General features: G+C 35.4%; 1 protein-coding gene across 1 annotated transcript in view; it reads right to left on the bottom strand.

The window, feature by feature from the left end:
- Window positions 1-22,592, bottom strand: part of ADAMTS20 (ADAM metallopeptidase with thrombospondin type 1 motif 20) — a 207,035-nt gene that overhangs the window by 149,478 nt on the left and 34,965 nt on the right. The window contains exon 4 of the mRNA XM_065887659.1: window positions 2,674-2,933. Within this exon, the coding sequence (XP_065743731.1) occupies window positions 2,674-2,933 (260 nt within the window). The remainder of the gene's footprint in view (window positions 1-2,673; window positions 2,934-22,592) is intronic.

The following is a 22,592-nucleotide window of genomic DNA, read 5'->3' as shown; positions in this document are numbered from 1 at the left end:
AGCCATGGCCGCTGAGCCTGCGCGTCCAGAGCCTGTGCTCCGCAACGGGAGAGGCCATAACAGTGAGAGGCCCGTATACAGCAAAAAAAAAAAAAAAAATTAGGACAAAATATGCAAAACTTGAATGCCTTCTTCTTCAACTGGAAACATCTGGGGACATTTATGTGGAGATAGTATTCCTCTTACTTCTTTAGAGCAATTTTGGAAATGGACTTCACAAGTGGAGATAAAACAAATTGGATTAGATTTGACTATCTCTATGTAGTGTGACCAACTGTCCCAGTTTGCTCAGGACTAAGGGATTTCCAGAGACATGAGACTTTTAATACTAAAACTAAGAAAGTCCCAGGCAAAACAAGAGTCTGTCAACTCTTTCTCCAAGTTTCCATTCACCTTTAACATGGTTTACATCTACAAATATAGCTATGACCTCTTTTTTTCACTAATAAAATAACAATAACTGTCCAGAACCTGACAGAAAGTCTGCTGACTTTCCTGCATCCTTATCTAAACATTCAACAAAAGAGAAAAAGAATAAAGAGAGCAAAAACCCCAGGTAATTTGAAGTCATCTGAAATTCGGCCTCTGAGGAGGAAAGAAAGTATATATAAAACCAAGACTACCTCAAAAGAGAGAGTTACCCTCCTGAAATTTTCCTCCTGACCCATCTGTATTTGGAATGTTCCCCTATTCCTCAACCTGTGGCAGTATCTCCCTGTGAATGAAAGCTTAACACAAACCAACTGACTACATCTACAAACATCTCGTCTAAACTGAAATTGGCTCTCCTAGTGGGACTAAAAATCTAGGAAATGGTATGTGCATGCACTGGTCTTCTGTTTCAAGCAATCTCAGAAGCAGATTTACTTTCCATGAAGTCCGAATGTCGGCTTTGTCCTTGATGAACTCTGGCTTTAAAACTCCCATGGACACAAGGTATATCACAATATCTTCTAAGCAGTGATTACATTGATTTTTATGTAAAATACAGATGACAAAACTTTTCAGAGGATGGCATCATCACCAAAACTGTATTTGAGAGTTATTTGAAAATTACTCTTGTGTTCCTTGACTTCTTCTAGTCATTACTTCCAAAGCACTGATATGGAAGTTGTCACTTAACATGCTACAAAACCTGTTGCATTTATAAAATCTAATATTTTCCTTTAGTATCTCTATCCCCTCCCCAGTTTTCTTAATGAGTATCTCCTTTAACCATTTAAAATTGCCAAACTTATCCCACACTGTTCCATATAATTGATATAATTTCCTACATATCAATCAACATCCTCCATGTCAATGTTCTCATTAGAATCCCTTCATAATGAGCATGCCACACCCATATCTAGATAATTACACATCTAGATAACTACTTCAGATTCGGAAGTTAAAAAGTCATCAGAATAAATCTATATGTATAGCTTTGTTGTCATTTTAAAAATTCAACTCAAGTAAACAAAAGACATCTATACTGTACAAATTTAGGAAAATCATTTTGGATCATCTCTGGTTTTTGTCTGTTACAATGTCATTTATTTCGAAAAAAGTATCACTTTAATCACTTATTTACTCATTCGTTAACTAACTAATGAGTGCCCATTTCATACCAGATACTGTGTTTAGGCAGCAGAGATCATGTATTCTTAGCACTTATAAGAATTTAAGATAAAATGTTATACGTAAGGAAAATAACAAAGTCTTAGGATCTTCAAGTCACAATGAACTTAACTGGCGAGTTCTTGTTAAAGGAAATTTATAATAGCCTATATATGTGTCCTGTTCAAGTATTATCCACCAAGTAGGCCTGAATTCCCTACCTGTGAATAGAGATACTTCTAGCCATGAGATATGTTCCAATATCCTGGATGTGTATAAATAGGGGACCATATAATTCATCAACTAAACCAAGATACTCCTGAGAATGAAAGAGGTACTTTTAGTAATTACTTCAAAACAGCAGGACTTAATCCAGCAATGTCCCAGACAGTAGGTATATGTGTGTATATATGTATACGGGTGCCTATATACGTACATGTATATAGGACATAGACTGCTACCACTAACACAAAACCGGTGTTCTTTACTGGCACTAGAATTCTGCTCTAACGATACTGGTACCACCATTACTCAAAGAGATATTAACATCAGCTCAAAAGCTCTTATAACTACAGTGATCTTACACCCCAAATTTGCTAAAGCAGCTCTATTAGTAATAGGTTATCCTTTTATTGCCATAATACTTTTATAACTTAAAATATCATGTGTCCCAATTTGATTTGGCAAATGCAGTAGTAGTAAAATTAGTATCCCCTCCTTCTGTGCAGAAATAAGATAAGGTTTAAAACTTCAGATTCAAAGGGCAAAAGATCAGTTCTACTAAGATCTTCCCTATCACTAGGGGGCAGAAGCCATTCATGTGATGAAGTAAAGATTCAAGCAATTTCTGTAAGTGGCTTGTTTCAAAGATTTTAGATTTTTTAGAAAACTGTCCAAGTAACAGAATGGGATACTTGCTATATACATCTATTTAAACTAAATTTCAATGAAATATTTTTGGCTTAAATATAGACAATTTGCTTACATCTAAAGTTTGGGAAAACATTTTAATTAAATGTGAAAAAATATTATGTTAAACATTTTAGGAAATACAAAGGACTCGTTAAGTTTACTTACAATTGACATTAGAGTTAGTACGTAGTGCTGCAAATTCTGTCCATGATGATGAACCATTTTAGCATCAGCTGTAACCATAACTTCCACGTATCTTGGATATGATAAAAAACGTTTTTTCCTGGAATGTAATTGACTTCTTTCATCTTTCAATGATATATTTTTTGAAGAGTCTCCTAAAACTATTTCCTCCTTTATATTAAGATCTTCATTCATGTCGCTGTAGTTATGAAAGGGTAAAGTGGTTTTCTTTATTTGACTTTCTGGTTGGGGAAGAACACAACAATGTGGAGTCATTAAGTTGGAGGTGACTCAAAATACTGCACAGAATAGAATAACCAATAATATTGAATACTTACACACCTGCTTCCAATATGAAATAAAAGGACAAAAAGAAATTATTTTAAAGTGTTATACCGTATTATCATAAGCATTACTACTCATAGTAATATAATGTTCACATTTTCATAGATTGCATTAACAAAACTGTATGTAAGTCTTATTTTAACAGCTATGACTATTCAAAACATATATTAACCACTGGGCAGACAATAAAAACAAATCAAGGAGAACTTATGTTTTTTTCAGTAGGTAAATTAGGTCCTCAAGCCACTGATTGCATCTAATCTCATTACAGAGGAGTATTTTGTAGGATGAAACTTCACAAAATACAGAAAAGAAACATATTTTTTGTTATACAGCATGTGAAGAACACCAGCAGAAAATGAACCCATATAACAACAGATGGCTTTTCAAACCCAGAAAGACAAAGGTTGATATAAATTGTATAATACTTGATTATATGAAATACCTGATTATTTTTATTACATTTCTTTATATATAAATACAGTGTTAAAACTGCTGAAACCTTATGGATTATTATGACAACTACTTGAAGTCCTATGCATTTATAAAAGTCACTTCTAAATTCTTATTTGTGCTAATGGAAAAATATTCATAGGCAGCATGAGTGTTTGTCCTCTTTCCTTCTCTTTAAATTTATTCCTCTACTCTCTTTCTTATTTTTCTCTTATAATTGTTTAGTTAAACTATTTAGAACAGAAAAGTGGACCAAAGATATCAGGTAAGAAGAAATAAAAGGTCCTGAATAGTTCATAAGGCAAATCATCAATACCACAACAATCAAGATTTAGTTGTACTATAAGGATTAGACAAAATATAAAACTATATTACAGAAATAATTCATTTCACTTAAAATTAGCAGTAATCCTATGGTTGTAAAAAAAGAAACAAAAGTCCTTGAACAATGTTTCCACAGATGAACTACTTTTTCTAATTCTTAAAACCATCCTGCCTTTTAATGCTACTATGCTCTTAAGTTTTAAAATTCATCTCAGTGGGAGATTGTGGGAATCTGGCAAACTGAATATACATTCCTAAAACTTTGTCCTGCCATATTTTTCCTAGGGTGATTCAACCACCAAAATATCCATGAATAATTATTAGACCCTGGAGAAGATCCCAGATATATCTGATGAATACAAATCTCAGATTTATCAGAAAGAAGCTAAATATTCATGTTTTATTTTTTCACCCACTTCATTCATTCAAAATAAATTTTCATTGAGTACCTACTCTATGTCAGCAAACATTTAGAAACTGAGGAGCAAACAGCATCTAATAAGGCTTACACTCTCGTGGGAAGAGAAAAAAATAAATGAACACATATTGAAGCACTTAAAGTTACCTTAAATTTGTTCTTAAATAACAATTCAACCAAAAGACAAAAAAAGTGACTCAACCTTACCAAAATGGCTAAAACTTAAAAGACTGATAATACCAAGTGTTGGTACAGACACTTTGGAAAACTATCTGGCAATTTCTAAGTTAAGTTACACATGTACCCCACAGCCCTGCAATTACACTCCTAGATACATACCTAAGAGAGGGAAAATATATATCCACAAAACACTTGTATAAGAATGTCCATAGCATGACCAATGGAACAAAATAAAGAACCAAGAAATAAACCCTCACATATATGGTCAAATGACCTTTGACAAGGGTGCCAAGGATACTCCATGGAGAAAGAACAGGCTCCTCAACGAATGGTGTTGGGAAAACTAGATATCTCCATGTAGAATAATGAAACTGGACCTTATCTTACAACATATATAAAAATTAACTCAAGGGCTTCCCTGATGGCGCAGTGGTTGAGAGGCCGCCTGCCGATGCAGGGGACATGGGTTCATGCCCCAGTCCAGGAAGATCCCACATGCTGCGGAGTGGCTGGGCCTGTGAGCCATGGCCACTGAGCCTGCATGTCCGGAGCCTGTGGTCCGCAACGGGAGAGGCCACAACAGTGAGAGGCCCGCGTATCGCAAAAAAAAAAAAAAAAATTAACTCAAAATGGATTAAGATCTAAAAGAAAGACCTAAAACTTTGAAACTCCTAAAAGAAAACAGAGGAAAAGCTTCATGACAGTTGGTTTGGCAATGATGATTTGAATGTGACACCAAAGCACAGGCAATAAATGCAAAAAATAGACAAATATGACTACAAACTTAAAAATGTATGTGCATTACAGAACACAATCCACAGAGTGAAAATGCAACCTATTGAATGGGAGAAGATATTTGCAAATCATATCTGATAAGGAGTTAAGTAGGTAATATACAGAATATATATATAAACTCTTACAACTCAATAAAAATAACCTGATTTCTTAAATGGTAAAAGGACTTGAATAGACATTTTACCAAAGAGAATATAAAAATGGACAACAAGCACATAAAAAAAGATGCTCAACATCACTTATCATTAGAGAAATGCAAATCAAAACTACAAACAGATATCATTTCACACCCATTAGGATGGCAACTATTTTAAAAAAACAGAAAATAAGTGTCAATGAGGATATGGAGAAATTGGAACCTTTGTGAACTGTTGGTAAGATTATAAAATGGTGCAACCGCTATGGGTAACAGTATAAAAGTACTTAAAAAATTTACATATAGAACTACCATATGATCCAGCAATTCTACATCTCAGTATATATCCAAACAAATTAAAAACAGGGTCTTGAAGTAATAGTTGCACATCCATGTTCATTGCAGCATTATTCACAACAGCCAAAGGGTGGAAGCAACCCAAATATCTATTGATAGATAAATGTATAAATGAAATGTGGTATATGTATAAAATGGATTATTCAGTCTTAAAAAAGGAAATTATTTCATGCTCTGACATGGATGAACCTTGAGGATAGTATGCTAACTAAAAATAAGCCAGCCACAAAAATACAAATCCTGTATGATTCCACTTACAAGGTATCTAAAATAGTCAAAATCATAGAAACAAAGTTGAATGGTTAGTTACCAGGGCCTGTCAATATCTCACTACCTGAGATAGCTCCCAAAGTCTGTCCAGCCTGGGTGCTAAGAAATCAAACATCTCACTGGCTAATAGTAAGTTAAACAACACATCTGATGAAGCACTATATCTTGAAGGAGTCAGACTGACAGTAAGTTAGAATAGGTGGTCCTTTGCAGGCTGAAATAATGAAAGAAACAAATAGAATTCCAAACTGGAATGAAAACACTGGATATAGTAATATAGCACAGAAAAAAAAAAGTCTCTACAACAAAAGAATATATAAATTTTAAATTCAATTCTGGAGTAATTAATCAATTGAAAAAGGAAAAAATAGCAAATATCAGGATCCTGTAAACATTAAGAAGACATTATAAACAGCTTGATGCAAAAAAATTCAGAAATGTTTTCTAGAACATTTCTGAAAAAAATACAATATCAAAACTGACCCATAAAGAATTAGAAAGCCTAATAGCCACATAACTTTAAAAAAATTGAACTCTAATCAAAATCCAGTCTCAAAGGGCTTCACCAGTAAATATGATTAAACATTTAAAGAAGAAATAGCTCTACTTTCTCAAATACTTTTCTAAGAATTAAAAAAAAAAAAGAGGGAGAAAGATCCCAAACATGTTTTATGAGGATTTTAAATGACGATATATCAGAATACCTTCAAGATCTGGTTTTTATTTTTAAAACAGGACTCTTTAGGACACAAAAAATACTAACCATAAAGACTCTTCATTTGAGTAAGTTAAGACTTTGAATTTGTGTTTACCACTATGGGAGTAGGAGAAGGTATCCACAATAAATATAAATAAAGGGCTTGAGGAGTCAAGATGGCAGTGTGGAAAGACACAGAGTTCACATCTTCCCACAATTAGGTTGCCTGCCGGATGTCGGTAGGAGACCCCGACGCCCAAGGAGACAGGAAGAACCCCCAAGCAAACTGGTAGGACGTGGGGGCACTCAGCAGGGAGGAGAAGTGGAGGCCAGACAGAACTGGTGCCCCTGAGGGATGACTGAGGGGGGGGATTCCCATGCCTGGAGGGACCCTCAGGGGCTCGGACTGGGGGGAACAGACCCAGCATCTCCCTTGCCCAATCAGCTGGGGAAGTCTGCCTGGCTCTCGGGCCCGGTGCTACGCCCTCAGAGGTCCCCTCTGGTCTGGGTTGGTCTTGGGGGCATAGAAGGGAGGACAGGAGAGAACAGGAGAGGCAGGCAGGAGGGGCCCTCCAGGACCAGAGGAGCAGGAAAGGAGTGGAGCGTGTTTGCCCCACCAAATTGAGCATGGGGAGCCTGCTGAGTTCCCAAGCCAGTCCCCCACCCTCTAAAGCCCCTTCCAGGCCACGTGGGTCCTGAGAGCATAGGAGGGCAGCCAGGGAGATCAGGAGAGGCAGATGGGAGGGATCCTCCAGGACAGGAGGAGCAGGAGAGGAGCTGAGGGCATTTTCCCCACCCACTTGAGCCCAGGAAGCCTACTGGCCTCCCTGGTGGGGTCCCCCACCCTCTGAGACCAGGGGTGGGGGGCACACCTGGGTCTCTTCTGTTCTGTTGAGCCTAAGCCCCAACCCCCACACCCCAACCCACCCCGCCATTTCCAGCCCTGTGGGTACTAAGCATATGCCCAAACCTCACCCCTGCTTAGGCCCTGCCCTCCACAGCCAAGGCCTTTACGACTTTTTCATTTTCCTCCTCTTCCTTTTTACTATTGCGGTTCTGTTTTACCTTCCAGTTGTTGTTTCACCTATATTTTTATTTTTATATTTTTTCTAACATAGCTGGATAATTTTGCACCCCCGCATGGCTTGCGGGATCTTGATTCACGAGCTGGGGGTCGGGCAGAAGCTCCTGTGGTGGGAGCTCCAAGTCCAAACCACTGGACTACCAGAGAACCTCAGACCCCAGGGAATATTCATCGGAGTGAGGTTTCCCAGAGGTCCTCATCACAGCACCAAGGCCCAGCTCTACTCAACAGCCTACACACTCCAGGGTTCAAAGCCTTAGGCCAAACAACCATTAACACAATCCCACTCATAAAAAAGAGGAAAAAATAAAATTAGATAGCAAAAAATATGTCACAGATGAAGGAGCAAGGTAAAAACCTGCAAGACAAAATAAATGAAAAAGCAATAGGCGATCTGCTGAAAAAGAATTCAGAGTAATGATAGTAAAGATGATCCAGAATCTCGGAAAAAGAATGGAGGCACAGATTGAGAAAATACAAGAAATGTTTAACAAAGATCTAGAAGAACTAAAGAACAAGCAAACAGAGATGGATAACACAATAACTGAAATGAAATACACTAGAAGGAATCAATAACAGAATAACTGAGGCAGAAGAACGAATAAGTGAGCGGGAAGACAAAATGGTGGAAATATCTGGCGAGGAGCAGAACAAAGAAAAAAAAGAGAAAGAATTGAAGACAATCTAAGAGACCTCTGGGACATACTAAATGCACCAACATTCGAATTATGGGGTCCCAGAAGAAGAAGAGAAGAAAGGGTCTGAGAAAATATTTGAAGAGATTATAGTAGAAAACTTCCCTAACATGGGAAAGGAAATAGTCACCCAAGTGCAGGAAACACAGAGAGTTCCATACAGGATAAAGCCTAGGAGAAACACACCAAAGCACATATTAATCAAACTAACAAAAATTAAATTGAAAGAAAAAATATTAAAAGCAGCAAGGGAAAAACAAAAAATAACATACAAAAGAATCCCCATAAGGTATCAGCTGATTTTTCAGCAGAAACTCTGCAGGCCAGAAGGGAATGGCAGGATATACTTAAAGTGATGAAAGGGAAAAAACCTACAACCAAGATTACTCTACCCATCAAGGATCTCACTCAGATTTGATGGAGAAATCAAAAGATTTTCAGACAAGCAAGAGTTAAGAGAATTCAGGACCATCAAACCAGCTTTACAACAAATGCAAAAGAAACTTCTCTAGGCGGGAAACACAAGAGAAGAAAAAGACTCACAAAAACAAACCCAAAACAATCAAGAAAATGGAAATAGGAACATACATATTGATAATAACATTGAACGTAAACGGATTAAATGCCCCAACCAAAAGACACAGACTGGGTGAATAGATACAAAAACAAGACCCACCTATATGCTGTCTACAAGAGACCCACTTCAAAGTGAAAGGATGGAAAAAGATATTCCATGCAAATGGAAATCAAAAGAAAGCTGCAGAAGCAATACTCATATCAGATAAAATAGACTTTACAATAAAGACTGTTACAAGAGATAAGAAAGGAAACTAATAATGATCAAGGGATCAATCCAAGAAGAAGATATAACAGTTATAAGTGTTTATGCACCCAACATAGGAGCACCTCAATACATAAGGCAAATGCTAACAACCATGAAAGGAGAAATCGACAGTAACACAATAATAGTAGGGGACTTTAACACCCCACTTTCACCAATGGGCAGATCATCCAAACAGAAAATTAATAAGGAAACACAAGCTTTAAGTGACACATTAGACCAGATGGACTTAATTGATATTTATAGGACATTCCATCCAAAAACAACAGAATACACTTTCTTCTCAAGTGCTCATGGAACATTCTCCAGGATAGATCATATCTTAGGCCACAAATCAAGCCCTGGAAAATTTAAGAAAATTAAAATCATATCAAGCATCTTTTCTGACCACACGCTATGAGATTGGAAATTAATTAGAGGAAACACACTGTAAAAACCACAAATACATAGAGGCTAAACAGTGCACTACTAAATAACCAAGAGATCACTGAAGAAATCAAAGAAGAAATAAAAAAAATACATAGAAACAAATGAAACAAAACCACAACGACCCAAAACCTATGGGACACAGCAAAAGCAGTTCTAAGAGGGAAGTTTATAGCAAATCAATCTCACAACAAAAAACAAGAAGAATCTCAAATAAACAATCTAACCTTACACTTAAAGCAACTAGAGAAAGAAGAACAAACAAAACACAAAGTCAGTAGAAGGAAATAAATCATAAAGATCAGAGCAGAAATAAATGAAATAGAAATGAAGAAAACAATAGCAAAGATCAATAAAACTAAAAGCTGGTCCTTTGAGAAGATAAAAGAAATTGATAAACCATTAGCCAGACTCATCAAGAATAAAAGGGAGAGCAAATCAATAAAATTAGAAATAAAAAGGAGAAATCACAACTGACACCGCAGAAATACAAAGGATTATAAGAGACTACTACAAACAACTATATGCCAATAAAATGGACAACCACGAAGAAATGGACAAATTCTTGGAAAGGTACAATTTTCCAAGAATGAACCAGGAAGAATAGAAAATATAAACAGACCTATCAAAAGTAATGAAATTGAAACTGTAATTAAAAATATTCCAACAAACAAAAGCTCAGGACCAGATGGCTTCACAGGTGAATTCTATCAAGTATTTAGAGAAGAGCTAACACTGATCTCTCTCAAACTCTTCCAAAAATTGCAGAGGGATGAACACTCCCAAATTCATTCTACGAAGCCACCATCACCCTGATACCAAAACCAGAAAAAGATATCACAAAAAAAGAAAATTGTAGACCAATATCACTGATGAATATAGATGCAAAAATCCTGAACAAAATTCTAGCAAACAGAATCCAACAACATATTAAAAGGATCACACACCATGGTCAAGTGGGGTTTATCCCAGGAATGCAAGGATTCTTCAATATATGCAAATCAATCAATGTGATACACCATATCAACAAATCAAGGGAAAAAATATGATCATCTCAATAGATGCAGACAAAGCTTTTGACAAAATTCAACACCCATTTATGATAAAAACTCTCTAGAAAATGGGCACAGAGGGAACCTACCTCAACATAATAAAGGCCATATATGACAAACCCACAGCAAACATCATACTCAATGGTGAAAAACTGAAAGCATTTCCACTAAGATCAGGAAGAAGACAAGGAGGTCCACTCTCCCCACTCTTATTCAACATAGTTTTGGAAGTCCTAGCCATGGCAATCAGAGAAGAAAAAGAAATAAAAGGAATACAAATTGGAAAAGAAGAAGTAAAACTGTCACTGTTCACAGATGACATGATACTATACATGGATAATCCTAAAAATGCCACCAGAAAAATACTAGAACTAATCAATGAATTTGATAAGGTTTCAGGATACAAAATTAATGCACAGAAATCTCTGGCATTCCTATACACGAATGATGAAAAATCAGAAAAAGAAATTAAAGAAACAATCTCATTTGACACTGAAACAAAAAGAATAAAATACCTAGGAATAAACCTACCTAAGGAAGCAAAAGACTTGTACCCAGAAAACTCTAAAACACTGACAAAAGAAATCACCAGATGATATAAACAGATGGAAAAATATACCATGTTCTTGGATTGGAAGAATCAACATTGTGAAAATGCCGATACTACCCAAAGCAATCTACAGATTCAATGCAATCCCTATCAAACTACCAATGGCATTTTTCACAGGACTAGAACAAAAAATTTTACAATTCGTATGGAAACAAAAAAGACCCCGAATAGCCAAAGCAATTTTGATAAAGAAAAATGGAGCTGGAAGAATCAAGCCCCCCAACCTCAAACTATACTACAAGCTACAGTAATCAAGACAATATGGTACTGGCACAAAAACAGAAATATAGATCAATCATACAGGATAGAAAGCCCAGAGATAAACCCACGCATATATGGTCACCTAATATATGACAAAGGAGGCAAGAACATACAAAGGAGAAGAGACAGACTCTTCAATAATTGGTGCTGGGAAAACTGGACAGCTACATGTAAGAGAATGAAATTAGAACACTACCTAACACCATACACAAAAATAAACTCCAAATGGATTACAGACCTAAATGTAAGACCAGACACTATAAACCTCAGAGAAAAACATAGGAAAAATACTCTTTGACATAAACCACAGCAAGATCTCTTTTGACCCACCTTCTAGAGTAATGGAAATAAAAACAAAAATAAACAAATGGGACGTAATTAAGCTTAAAAGCTTTTGCACAGCAAAGGAAACCATAAACAAGATTAAAAGACAACACTTAGAATGGGAGAAAATCTTTGCAAATGAAACAACGTACAAAGCATTAATCTCCAAAACATACAAACAGCTCATTGAAACAATGGACAAAGGATTAATCTCTAAAATATACAAACAGCTCATTGAAACAATGGACAAAGGATTAATCTCTAAAATATACAAACAGCTCATGGAGCTCAATATCAAAAAAACAAACAATCAATTAAAAAATGGGTGGAAGATCTAAATAGACATTTCACCAAAGAAGACATACAGATGGCCAAGAGGCACATGAAAAGATGCTCAACATCACTATCAGAGAAATGCAAATCAAAACTACAATGAGGTATCACCTCACACCGGTCAGAACGGCCATTATCAAAAAATCTAGAAAAAAATAAATGCTGGAAAAGGTATTGTGAAAAAAGGAACCCTCCTGCACTGTTAGTAGGAATGTAAATTGATACAACCACTATGGAGAACAGTATGGAGGTTCCTTAAAAAATTAAAAATAGAACTACCATATGACCCAGCAATCCCACTACTGGGCATATACCCTGAGAAAACCATAATTCAAAAAGAGACATGTACCACAATGTTCACTACAGCACTATTTACAATAGCCAGGACATGGAAGCAACCTAAATGTCCATCTACAGATGAATGGATAAAGGAGATGTGGCACATACATACAATGGAATATTACTCAGCCATAAAAAGAAACAAAATTGAGTTATTTGTAGTGTGGTGGATGTACTTAGATTCTGTCATACAGAGTGAAGTAAGTCAGAAAGAGAAAAACGAATACCATAGGCTAATACATATATATGGAATCTAAAAAAAAGTGGTTCTGAAGAACCTAGGGGCAGGACAGGAATAAAGACATAGACATAGAGAATGGACTGAGGACACAGGGGAAGAGGGGGAAGCTGGGGCAAAATGAGAGTAGCATCAACATATATACACTACTGAATGTAAAATAGTTAGCTAGTGGAAAGCAGCAGCATAGCACAGGGAAATCAGCTTGGTGCTTTGCGATGACCTAGAGGGGTGGGACAGGGAGGGTGGGAGGGACACTCAAGAGGGAGGAGATATGGGGATATATGTATACGTATAGCTGATTCACTTTGTTGTACAACAGAAACTAACACAGTATTGCTAAGCAATTATACTCTAATAAAGATCTATTAAAAAAATAAATAAATAAAGGGCTTATATGCAGATTATATAATTAACCACTGCAAATAAGAAATAAGACAAAAATAGGAGAGTTGAATACCTCACAAAAGACAAAAGTCAAAGGCAATAAATATATGAAAAAAGTGCCAAAAATTTATCGATAATCAGGGAAATGCACATTAAAACACAATGAAACTTGACTATTTACCCTCCCAAATGGCTAAAATGAAAAATATTGAAAATAACAAGGCATGGTAATATAATGTTATTACCATGAACCTCTCGTATACTGCTGGAGATGGTGAAAAGTGGCATATTCACTTTGGAAAATTTCAGTGGGGCAAGAAGGAACTGGGATAGGTCACATAGCTTCGTGCAAAAAAGGCTATAATTATTATTTACTTTTATTATCAGCAAGTATCAGGTGTGTGTATATACAATTGTTAAAATAATCACATCACCAAAGGAAAAAGATACTCAGTAGAACTTCTAATTTCAAAAGTGTGGGGGATGACTTAAGAAAAGGAAACTCAGCAAAAGTAAGGAAATGGAGAAAAAAGAAATCAGAATATCATTAATATGAAATACAAATAACACAATATATTGGTTATTATAAGCCGAGTACAGAAGAGACTTGAACAACATGGGTATGAGCTGTGTGGGTCCACTTATACGTGGATGTTTTTCAATAAATAGGTACTATAGTACTATGATCTGCAGTTGGTTGAATCCACGGGTGCAGAACCACAGATATGGAGAGCCAACTATGAAGATATATGCGGATTTTCCACTGAGCGGGGGTCAGCACCCCAAACCCCCGCCTTGTTCAAGGATCAGCTGTACATTTCTGACAAATTTATTTGTATTAACTAATTTAATAGTGGCATACAAAATAAGTACTATTGTTAATCCCATTTTATAAATGAGGAATCTACAATATAAACAGATTACAGAACTCACATAAACAGTTAATCACTGATAAAGCTGAAAATGAAAACAGATAAAACTAACTAAATAGTTCATATCATAATAAAGGTAGTTTAAATTTGCCTATCAAAAAGCAAAAGCTTTATAGAATTGGGTTAGTAAAATCCAGCCCTATGTAACTAATAAGTAGCACATCTAAGATTTAAATCCTGGGGATCTGGCTCCAGAGTCAGCAGTTTTAACCCCTAAAACATACTCCTTGACAATGAAGGTTAAAGGAAAAAAGAAAGAAAACCATAATTTAACAACAAATACAGTGTTATCAGTACAGATCTCAAGAGTTTAATCTCTATAGCAAATGAAATAATGATAAGAATATTCTAGAGGACTCTGTCAAAATCATTGAATAATTTAGAAGAAATCTAATTTCATAGTTCAACACACAACAGTATAAATCTATTTTGTCACTATAAGTGACAAAAGTGGAAAAAATTAAATACAACATATTTTTATATAGCTTAAAAGCTAAAAGATATATACCTTAAGAAATATCTATGGATGTAATAACACTACATTAAAAGCAAAGCAATGACAAACATGACATTCAGAATGATGCCTCAAGTGAGGGGAGGTAGGTGGATGAATGAGAGGGTGGGTGACAGAGGAACTGTGTGGCCATGTATAAGTTGTTGTCCAAATCCTATATTTCGTATTGGTTCATATCTTCATGACTTGCATTACATTATTAACAAGTCCTTAACAAACAGTAATTTACAAAACTAACTGCCGTTAAAATAATAGGACAGCTCTCATCACTATCATACAGTATTGTTTTGGTAATGCTAAAGCAGTAAGACAATAAAATGAAATATACAGAATGAATATTAGGGAGAAAGTTTTCTTCACTATTGTTTTGATTTGATTTTGCAAATATAATTTTGCAAAGACAAATGGCTTTGGTAACTAAAAAAACCAAGAGACGCAATTTAAAACTTTTAAAACCAAGAATCCTCAGCACAGGAATAATTCAACAACAGAATGTTATGCGGCTGTGAAAAAAAAAGAATGAGGTCTATGTGTTTTTATAAGGAAGGATGTTCATGATGCATTTTTAAGTAAAATGTGTAAGTGGCAGAACAATATGAATAGTATGTTCTCATTTTTGTGAAAACAAACTTTCACAAAATATTGATATATACTCATAAAATTTTATAAAATGAGCCAAAAAGATATAGAAATATATACCTCAAACTTTTAGCACTGGTCATATGGATAGTGTGACTGAACAATTATTAAATTCTTTCATTAAATCTCAATGCCCTTTAAATCATTACAATGAATTTGTTTACTGTTTATTTTAATTACAATATTATTTTTTAAAACAGTATCTATAACTATTTTATAGGATAAATGTTTTATCTCATTATCTTTTTTCTGATATTTATACTGAAGAAGTATAACAAATAATGATAATGTAACCTTTCCATATATCCTAAATAAATGGGCATTATTCAAAGCTCATTTGCCAATTCAATTACATCATTTCTATGCAATGCTTGTCTTTCTATGTTCCATTGACTCAAATGTTTAAACAACGTCTTGTCCTTTATTAATAACAAGTGTATTGTGACCCAAAACTAATTTAGACCAAACCACCACATCTCAAACATCATGCAACAATGATAATCTACTTACTAGAACATAAAATACTTAAAATTACATCAGTGAATATAACCCTTAAAACAGCATAGTGTATTCTAGAATGCAAGGAGATTAAGTTATAATCTATAAGAGTATAAACTACTAAAAATTTTCTCAAATAATGAAATTAGAAGCCCATAATTTGACTTGAATGTCTTACTGGTACCTCATACTCAAAATATATAAAAATGAGGGAATTTTCTTTTCCCATTCCCAGTTTCCTCATTTGTATTAATGTGAGCAATAACTTCCAAATACTATACTGACACTAAACTGTACACCACCATTGCGTTCTTCCTATCCTTCCTTTACCCTTTGCATCTGGTCACCAAGTTTTGCCACTTCTCCTTCAAAATGCTCCCTGTATTGCTCCTGTTGGCAACAATATTGTTGCCTCTAACTTCATTCAGGTCTTTCTCACTTTAGAGCAACACTGCTGGAATCATAAATGCAAAATAAGAATCAAAGAGTCTCCAAACGGTCCCACTATTTTCAATCTCTTCTCCCTCCCATTCATCCTTCATTGGTATCCAAAAAGATTAATTTTTAGAAACATCTCTTTTATCTCACCCTTATTCAAGAAATTACAATGGATCCTCATTGCCCATAAGATGAAGTCCAAGCCCCTCCCCATCAGCCTACCACTAAACACAGTCATCCCCACTACCATCAAGCTATACCCTCCCTAAAGCCTGGGAACACTACTGGGTAATGTGTTCTGCCCTTTGTATGTGCTCAACAAATGTTCATGGAAAGAAGGGAAAAGGATTAAGAGAAAGAAAATGAGGATGATAGAAAGTTGGAGGTGAGATGGAGAAAAGGAAGACAGAAGGAGAGAGACAGAAGAAAGGAATACACTGAGGAACAAGACAAAAGAGTTATCAGACCAGAACATCAGAGAAGGGGTAATACTAATCATGAAGTGCAGCAGCAATTCAAAGACAAGAGAGATTGCCTCTGACTCTCCTAATATCAAGTACAACATTTACTCCAGTCTCTGGGCTGAGGCTGGAACTGATACTCATGCTCTGTATTTGACCAGATGAGTAAACAAATTTTATACTTCTCCAATAGCACCTAACCATCCATTTAAAAAATGATGGCATGAAATCAAATGAAGCTTATTCTAGACCATCAACATTTCAAACTACCTGTTAAATACAGCTCAAAGAACTGGGTGTGCCTTGAAATAAAGGATGATCATAGCAGGTATACTGTGAAATCTAAATTATATTTTCTCATGGTTTAAACTGTTTTCTGGATCTATTAAATGTCCTATGTTGCAACCCTATTGAGTTTTCTTATTAATACTATTAGCAGCAATAATGGCAAACATAATACTCAGTGACTGCTTACAATGTACCAGGTACTTGTACATTTCACACAAATTATCTCTTATTATTAACAATAACTTTATAAGGTAGGTATTGTGATTATCTTCACTTTATATATGAAGAAAGTGAGGAAGAGTCAAGTAAACTGCCCATGCTAACATAGCTTATAAATATAATTCCAGAACATATTTTTTAATAGTAATATTCCATAACATAAAAATTTATACAAATCTATAGCTCTCTGATTTGTCAATATTAGAAATCTCAACCACTATTATAGAATTATGGCACTTAGATTATGAAATATTTTATAGTGCTTTATTTAAAAGCAGTTCACAAATTAATAATTAGAACTCCACCTACTAGTAATAAATATGCAGAAGATTATGGACTTGCCTGTGGCCAGCTGAAACCTGAAATATAAAAGAATCATTACGTCATTAGTCCTCATTGCATCCCTGAATCAGCTACTATTACAGTACACTTTTTAAAAGAGATGTGACACGGGTTACATAAAATTTCAACAGCCACCAACTAAATAAGTGGCATAACAAAGAGATGAATTCATATTTCCTCAATATCAATTATTACATCTGAATTCCACATCACATGACTCTTCTAAAAGTCATATGTGGGTAATATATGCAGAATGTTAAGAATTTAGTAACCAAGGTCATAATGGAAAATCCTGCCTCCTACAAAATTAAAAGAGGAACTAGCTAGTCATAATGAAAATACGGGGTCTAGTCTTCTTTGTATTACAGAATCATAGGGTTGAGCCAATATTTGGATATAAAGGGATTTAGCTCAAACTTGCATAGACTTGAGACAGACCTGGTACTGTCATTTTACTCTACTGGCCCTCAGAGAGAAGAAAAGAGGGCACTGGAAACCCCCAAATTACTCACATTAATCCTATATCCAGCAAGAAATTCTAGTTCCTTCTGCTATGTATGCTGACAGGGCAAAGGGCACACTGGTCAAATATTACAGAGTAAATACCCTTTCTTCTTCCATATTCTCAAGAAGTCAACCCTAGGGGCTTACTCTAAAGGTGTAGAAGACAATTTCCCTAACAAGCTGATCAAGGATTCTTGCATAGATCAAGAGCTGAGGGACTTCCCTGGTGGTCCAGTGGCTAAGACTCGACGCTCCCAATGCAGGGTGCTCAGGCTCAATCCCTGGTCAGGGAATTAGATCCCACATGCTGCAACTAAGAGTTCGCATGCCACAGCTAAAGATCCTGCACATGCTGCAACTAAAGATCCCATATGCTGCAACTAAAGATCCCACGTGCTGCAACTAAGACCTGGTGCAGTCAAATAAATTAATTAATTTAAAAAAAAAAAAAAAAGAGTTGAGGGCTTCCCTGGTGGCACAGTGGTTGAGAGTCTACCTGCCGATGCAGGGGACACGGGATCGTGCCCCGATCCGGGAAGATCCCACATGCTGCAGAGCGGCTAGGCCCGTGAGCCATGGCCGCTGAGCCTGTGCATCCGGAGCCTGTGCTCTGCAACGGGAGAGGCCACAACAGTGAGAGGCCCACATACCACAAAAAATTTTTAAAAATTTAAAAAAGAGTTGAAAACAGGCACATATTCATTCATAAATTCAAAACCTTTAAGGTTTTTTTTAATGGAAAGGAATACACACCAGTTGTCTCTTTTCAGCTTTTGGCATCCCAACCTCTACACTTGATGGTTATAAAAGAGGAACACTTGTATTGCCCTTTGCATTTTGTGCCTTTTCGCATCTTCAAATCCTATCCCTTATCAGAAATTCTAAGCAAAGTGAGACTAAGACAAACTAACCAACCAACACAAATATCAGAAGAATTTAGGTGTACAATTACATATATAACAATGTGATATTCCAAACTCCTACTCCATTACTGCTTGAAAAGGTGTTTGAAAATCTTATCAATGAGTTAAATTTATACCCTAGGAATTGAACATATAAATGAAATGTATCATTTCATTCTTTAAAGAAAAATTAGTTATTCAGAATTCATGCTGAACACTACATATCACATTGATATGAAGTGAGTTTATTTTGCAAGGGTTCATGGCTGCTAAAATTAGAATATAGCATAACACTATTAAAATGGACACCAGTACGGAATTCTACCTTATCAATCTTATCTTCTTGTTTTCAGATGAGCCTTCATGGCAAGCCACTCCTAAACCATATCCACTTACTATTATTTAACAGTAGATAACATAACTCCCTCTGTTTTTCAAACTTTGCATAAGTTGCTCCTAGAGCTCAGTTTTCCCATATTATCTGACAATCTGATTCATGTGGAATCACTCCAGAACTTCCTTGAGGTAATTTTAAGTACTAACTAAGCATTCTAAAACACCTCCCAAAGTGCAAACTTAGTTCAAAATAGGCACTTATATAAGCATTACACCCAATTTGCTCTATCAATTCAAGTATTGATATAATACTATTTTCTACACTATTACTAAGTAACTCATTAAAATCCTAGATGAGCACTTCCTTTTGTGCTATTAACTATAATTTATGTCTTGGATATTTTTGGAAAATAAAGTTATAACTCATAAAAATCTAAAATGTAATCTAAGGTTATACTTAAACTCATTCTTTATTCCAATGCTACTCTGGTCATTACAATTTATTTCTTAAACTATATATCTACTTCTCCTGACTCTAAAATTCCTGAAACAGCTCTGACTGAAAATAGAATTCTTATATGAAATATTCTTTGAACCTTTAATATTTGCTTGAAAGATTTTTTAAAATAAGGAATATTAAAGGTGTTTTCCAAAGTAAATATAACACTGAAAAACTCTGAGATATAATTAAAAGATAGTCATTAAATGAATATAAAATGTTAAAAATTAAAATTTTATGTGATATCTTAATTGATATTATGGAATCAGTTTTTACTCACATTGCTTTTGTAAAAGCTTCTATTAAATCTGTATTTTTAGTTTTTGACAAAAGTGGGAAAAAATCCAACTTTGAAATTAGATAGATTGAACTCATATTTTCAAGCAGGTATTTTATTTTATGCTACACCTCAGAATTTAACAAATCACCACTTTCTGAAAGAATGTTTCCATCAATCTTGCACAAGGAAGTGACTGTAACATCCAAGTACATTTGTATTTATGCAAAAGAAGTTGCAAACTGCAGCCTGACAGATCAGAGTGGGAAGGGAGTTTTTCTCTTCAGTTTTCTGACTCTCTTCCAAGGAAGAAAAGCCCAAGAAAGAAGCCTTCTTGGGGTAGATCCAGAGATCTGGATGTTCTCCACATGAAACAGTGTATCTGTCACTGACCTGGCCATTGGCCCAACTTTCATTCTGGAAGTAATGATCTTCACAAATAGTGGAACACAGGCTGAGACCAGCCAAGAACATGGCCCATCCTTGTGCAGTTTTCCCCTACATTTGTACTCATTGTGAGAGCAGCCCAGTCTCATGTCTCAATGTCTTTAAGCAGAGCTGCTTTTGAATGTTGCAATTCTGAATTGGATTTTAATTGCAAATAATTAGAATCTTGCACCCTCTTCATGAGGAAAGCATAATGTGACTCAACAGTAGCAAGCCAAAGATAAAAATTTACTTCACTAAGCATCTGCAGTTTGGTAGACCAAAAGAAAACTGTAAAAATGAGCTATCTGGCTGATTAGTAATCTAATACTTCAGATAGAAAATTTTACATTTATTGCTCTCCATAAACCTATTGATTTATTGACTTTTGTCCTTTACCTGCTGAGTAAATCTAAAAGAATATCAAGTGTATAAAACAAAAATGATTATACAGCTCATATTCCATGGTCCATCATTTTAACCATTCTTTTCAATAGGCCCTCATACTGCTTGCTCTTTTCCATGGAAAAATTACAAACCATATTCATTCATGAACATAGATGAAGAAAGTCTAAAGAAAATATTAGCAAACCTAGTCTGATAAGAACCCAAGCCAGACTTGCCATTTGAGAATCAAATAACTGAACAAAGGGGGAAAATATGATCACCTTGGTACATGCAGCATAAAATGTTTTGATAAAATTCAATATCCATTCATAATAAAAGCTCTTAATAAAGCAGGTGTTCAGGGGAACTGTCTTAATCAGATAAAAATTGATTTTTCTTCCTAAGAAAAACATACATTTTGTTGTAAACATTGTACACATCAGAACAGGTCAAAAGCTTTCTTTCCAAAATTGGTGATGAGGCAAGGATTTTCATCATTGCCATTTCCATTCAACATTGTTCTAGAAATCCTAGCCAGTGCATTAAGGCAAGAAAAGAAATAAAATGTTGAAATAATCTTTCAAAGGAAGAAATAAAACTGTCTTATATGATTGTTCATGTACAAAACCCAAAAGTATGAACAGATAAACTATTAGAATATATGAGCACAGTTGCTAAATATAAGATCAATATAGGGACTTCCCCGGTGGTGCAGTGGTTAAGAATTCACCTGCCAATGCAGGGGACATGGGTCCGAGCCCTGGTCCAGGAAGATCCCTCATGCCGCGGAGCAACTAAGCTTGTGTGCCACAACTACTGAGCCTGCGCTCCAGAGTCTATGAGCCACAACTACTGAGCCCATGGGCCACAACTACTGAAGCCCATGTGCCTAGAGCCCATGCTCTACAAGAGAAGCCACCACAATGAGAAGCCCATGCACTGCAATGAAGAGCAGCCCCTGCTTGCCGCAACTAGAGAAACCCCACACGCAGCAACAAAGACCCAATGCAGCCAAAAATAAAATAAATTTTAAAAATAAAAAAATAGAGATCAACATAAAGTTTGCCTGCATTTTTATGTACAATAATTAGAAGATGAAATTTTAAAAATTATACCATTTACAATAGTGTCAAAACTGACCAAATACCCAGGAAGAAAACAAAGACACAAGACCTCTACAAATAAATCTATAAAATATTAAATGGGAAATTAAGCAAGAATATAGGGATATGCCATACGGATGGATTAAAAGACAATATTAGAAAGATGTCACTGCTCCAAATTGATCTATTGATGCAATTAAATCCAATCAAAATCCCTTTTTTTCCTTTTGTGGAAACCAACAAGTTGATTCTAAAATACATATATGGAAATGTAAAGGGTAATTTACATATATCAAGGACTTGTCCTACCACATTTCAAGACTTATAATAGAGCTATACTATTTTTAGGACTATTTTTAGCAACATTGTTTTTTTTTTTTTTTTTTTTTTGCTGTACGTGGGCCTCTCACTGCTGTGGCCTCTCCCGTTAGCAACATTGTTTTTGGTGTTGGCACAACAACAGATATAAGAACCAATGGAAGAAAAATACTAAGCAAAACAGATGGACATATAAGGACACTTTTCAGAATAAATGTTATGCTAAATGTTTTCAATTTCTATGAAACATCTC

The sequence above is a fragment of the Phocoena phocoena genome, chromosome 11 (assembly GCF_963924675.1).
Source record: "Phocoena phocoena chromosome 11, mPhoPho1.1, whole genome shotgun sequence".
Lineage (NCBI taxonomy): Eukaryota > Metazoa > Chordata > Mammalia > Artiodactyla > Phocoenidae > Phocoena > Phocoena phocoena.
The sequence above is the reverse complement of the archived record's forward strand: the minus strand, read 5'-3'. Positions and strand labels throughout refer to the sequence as shown.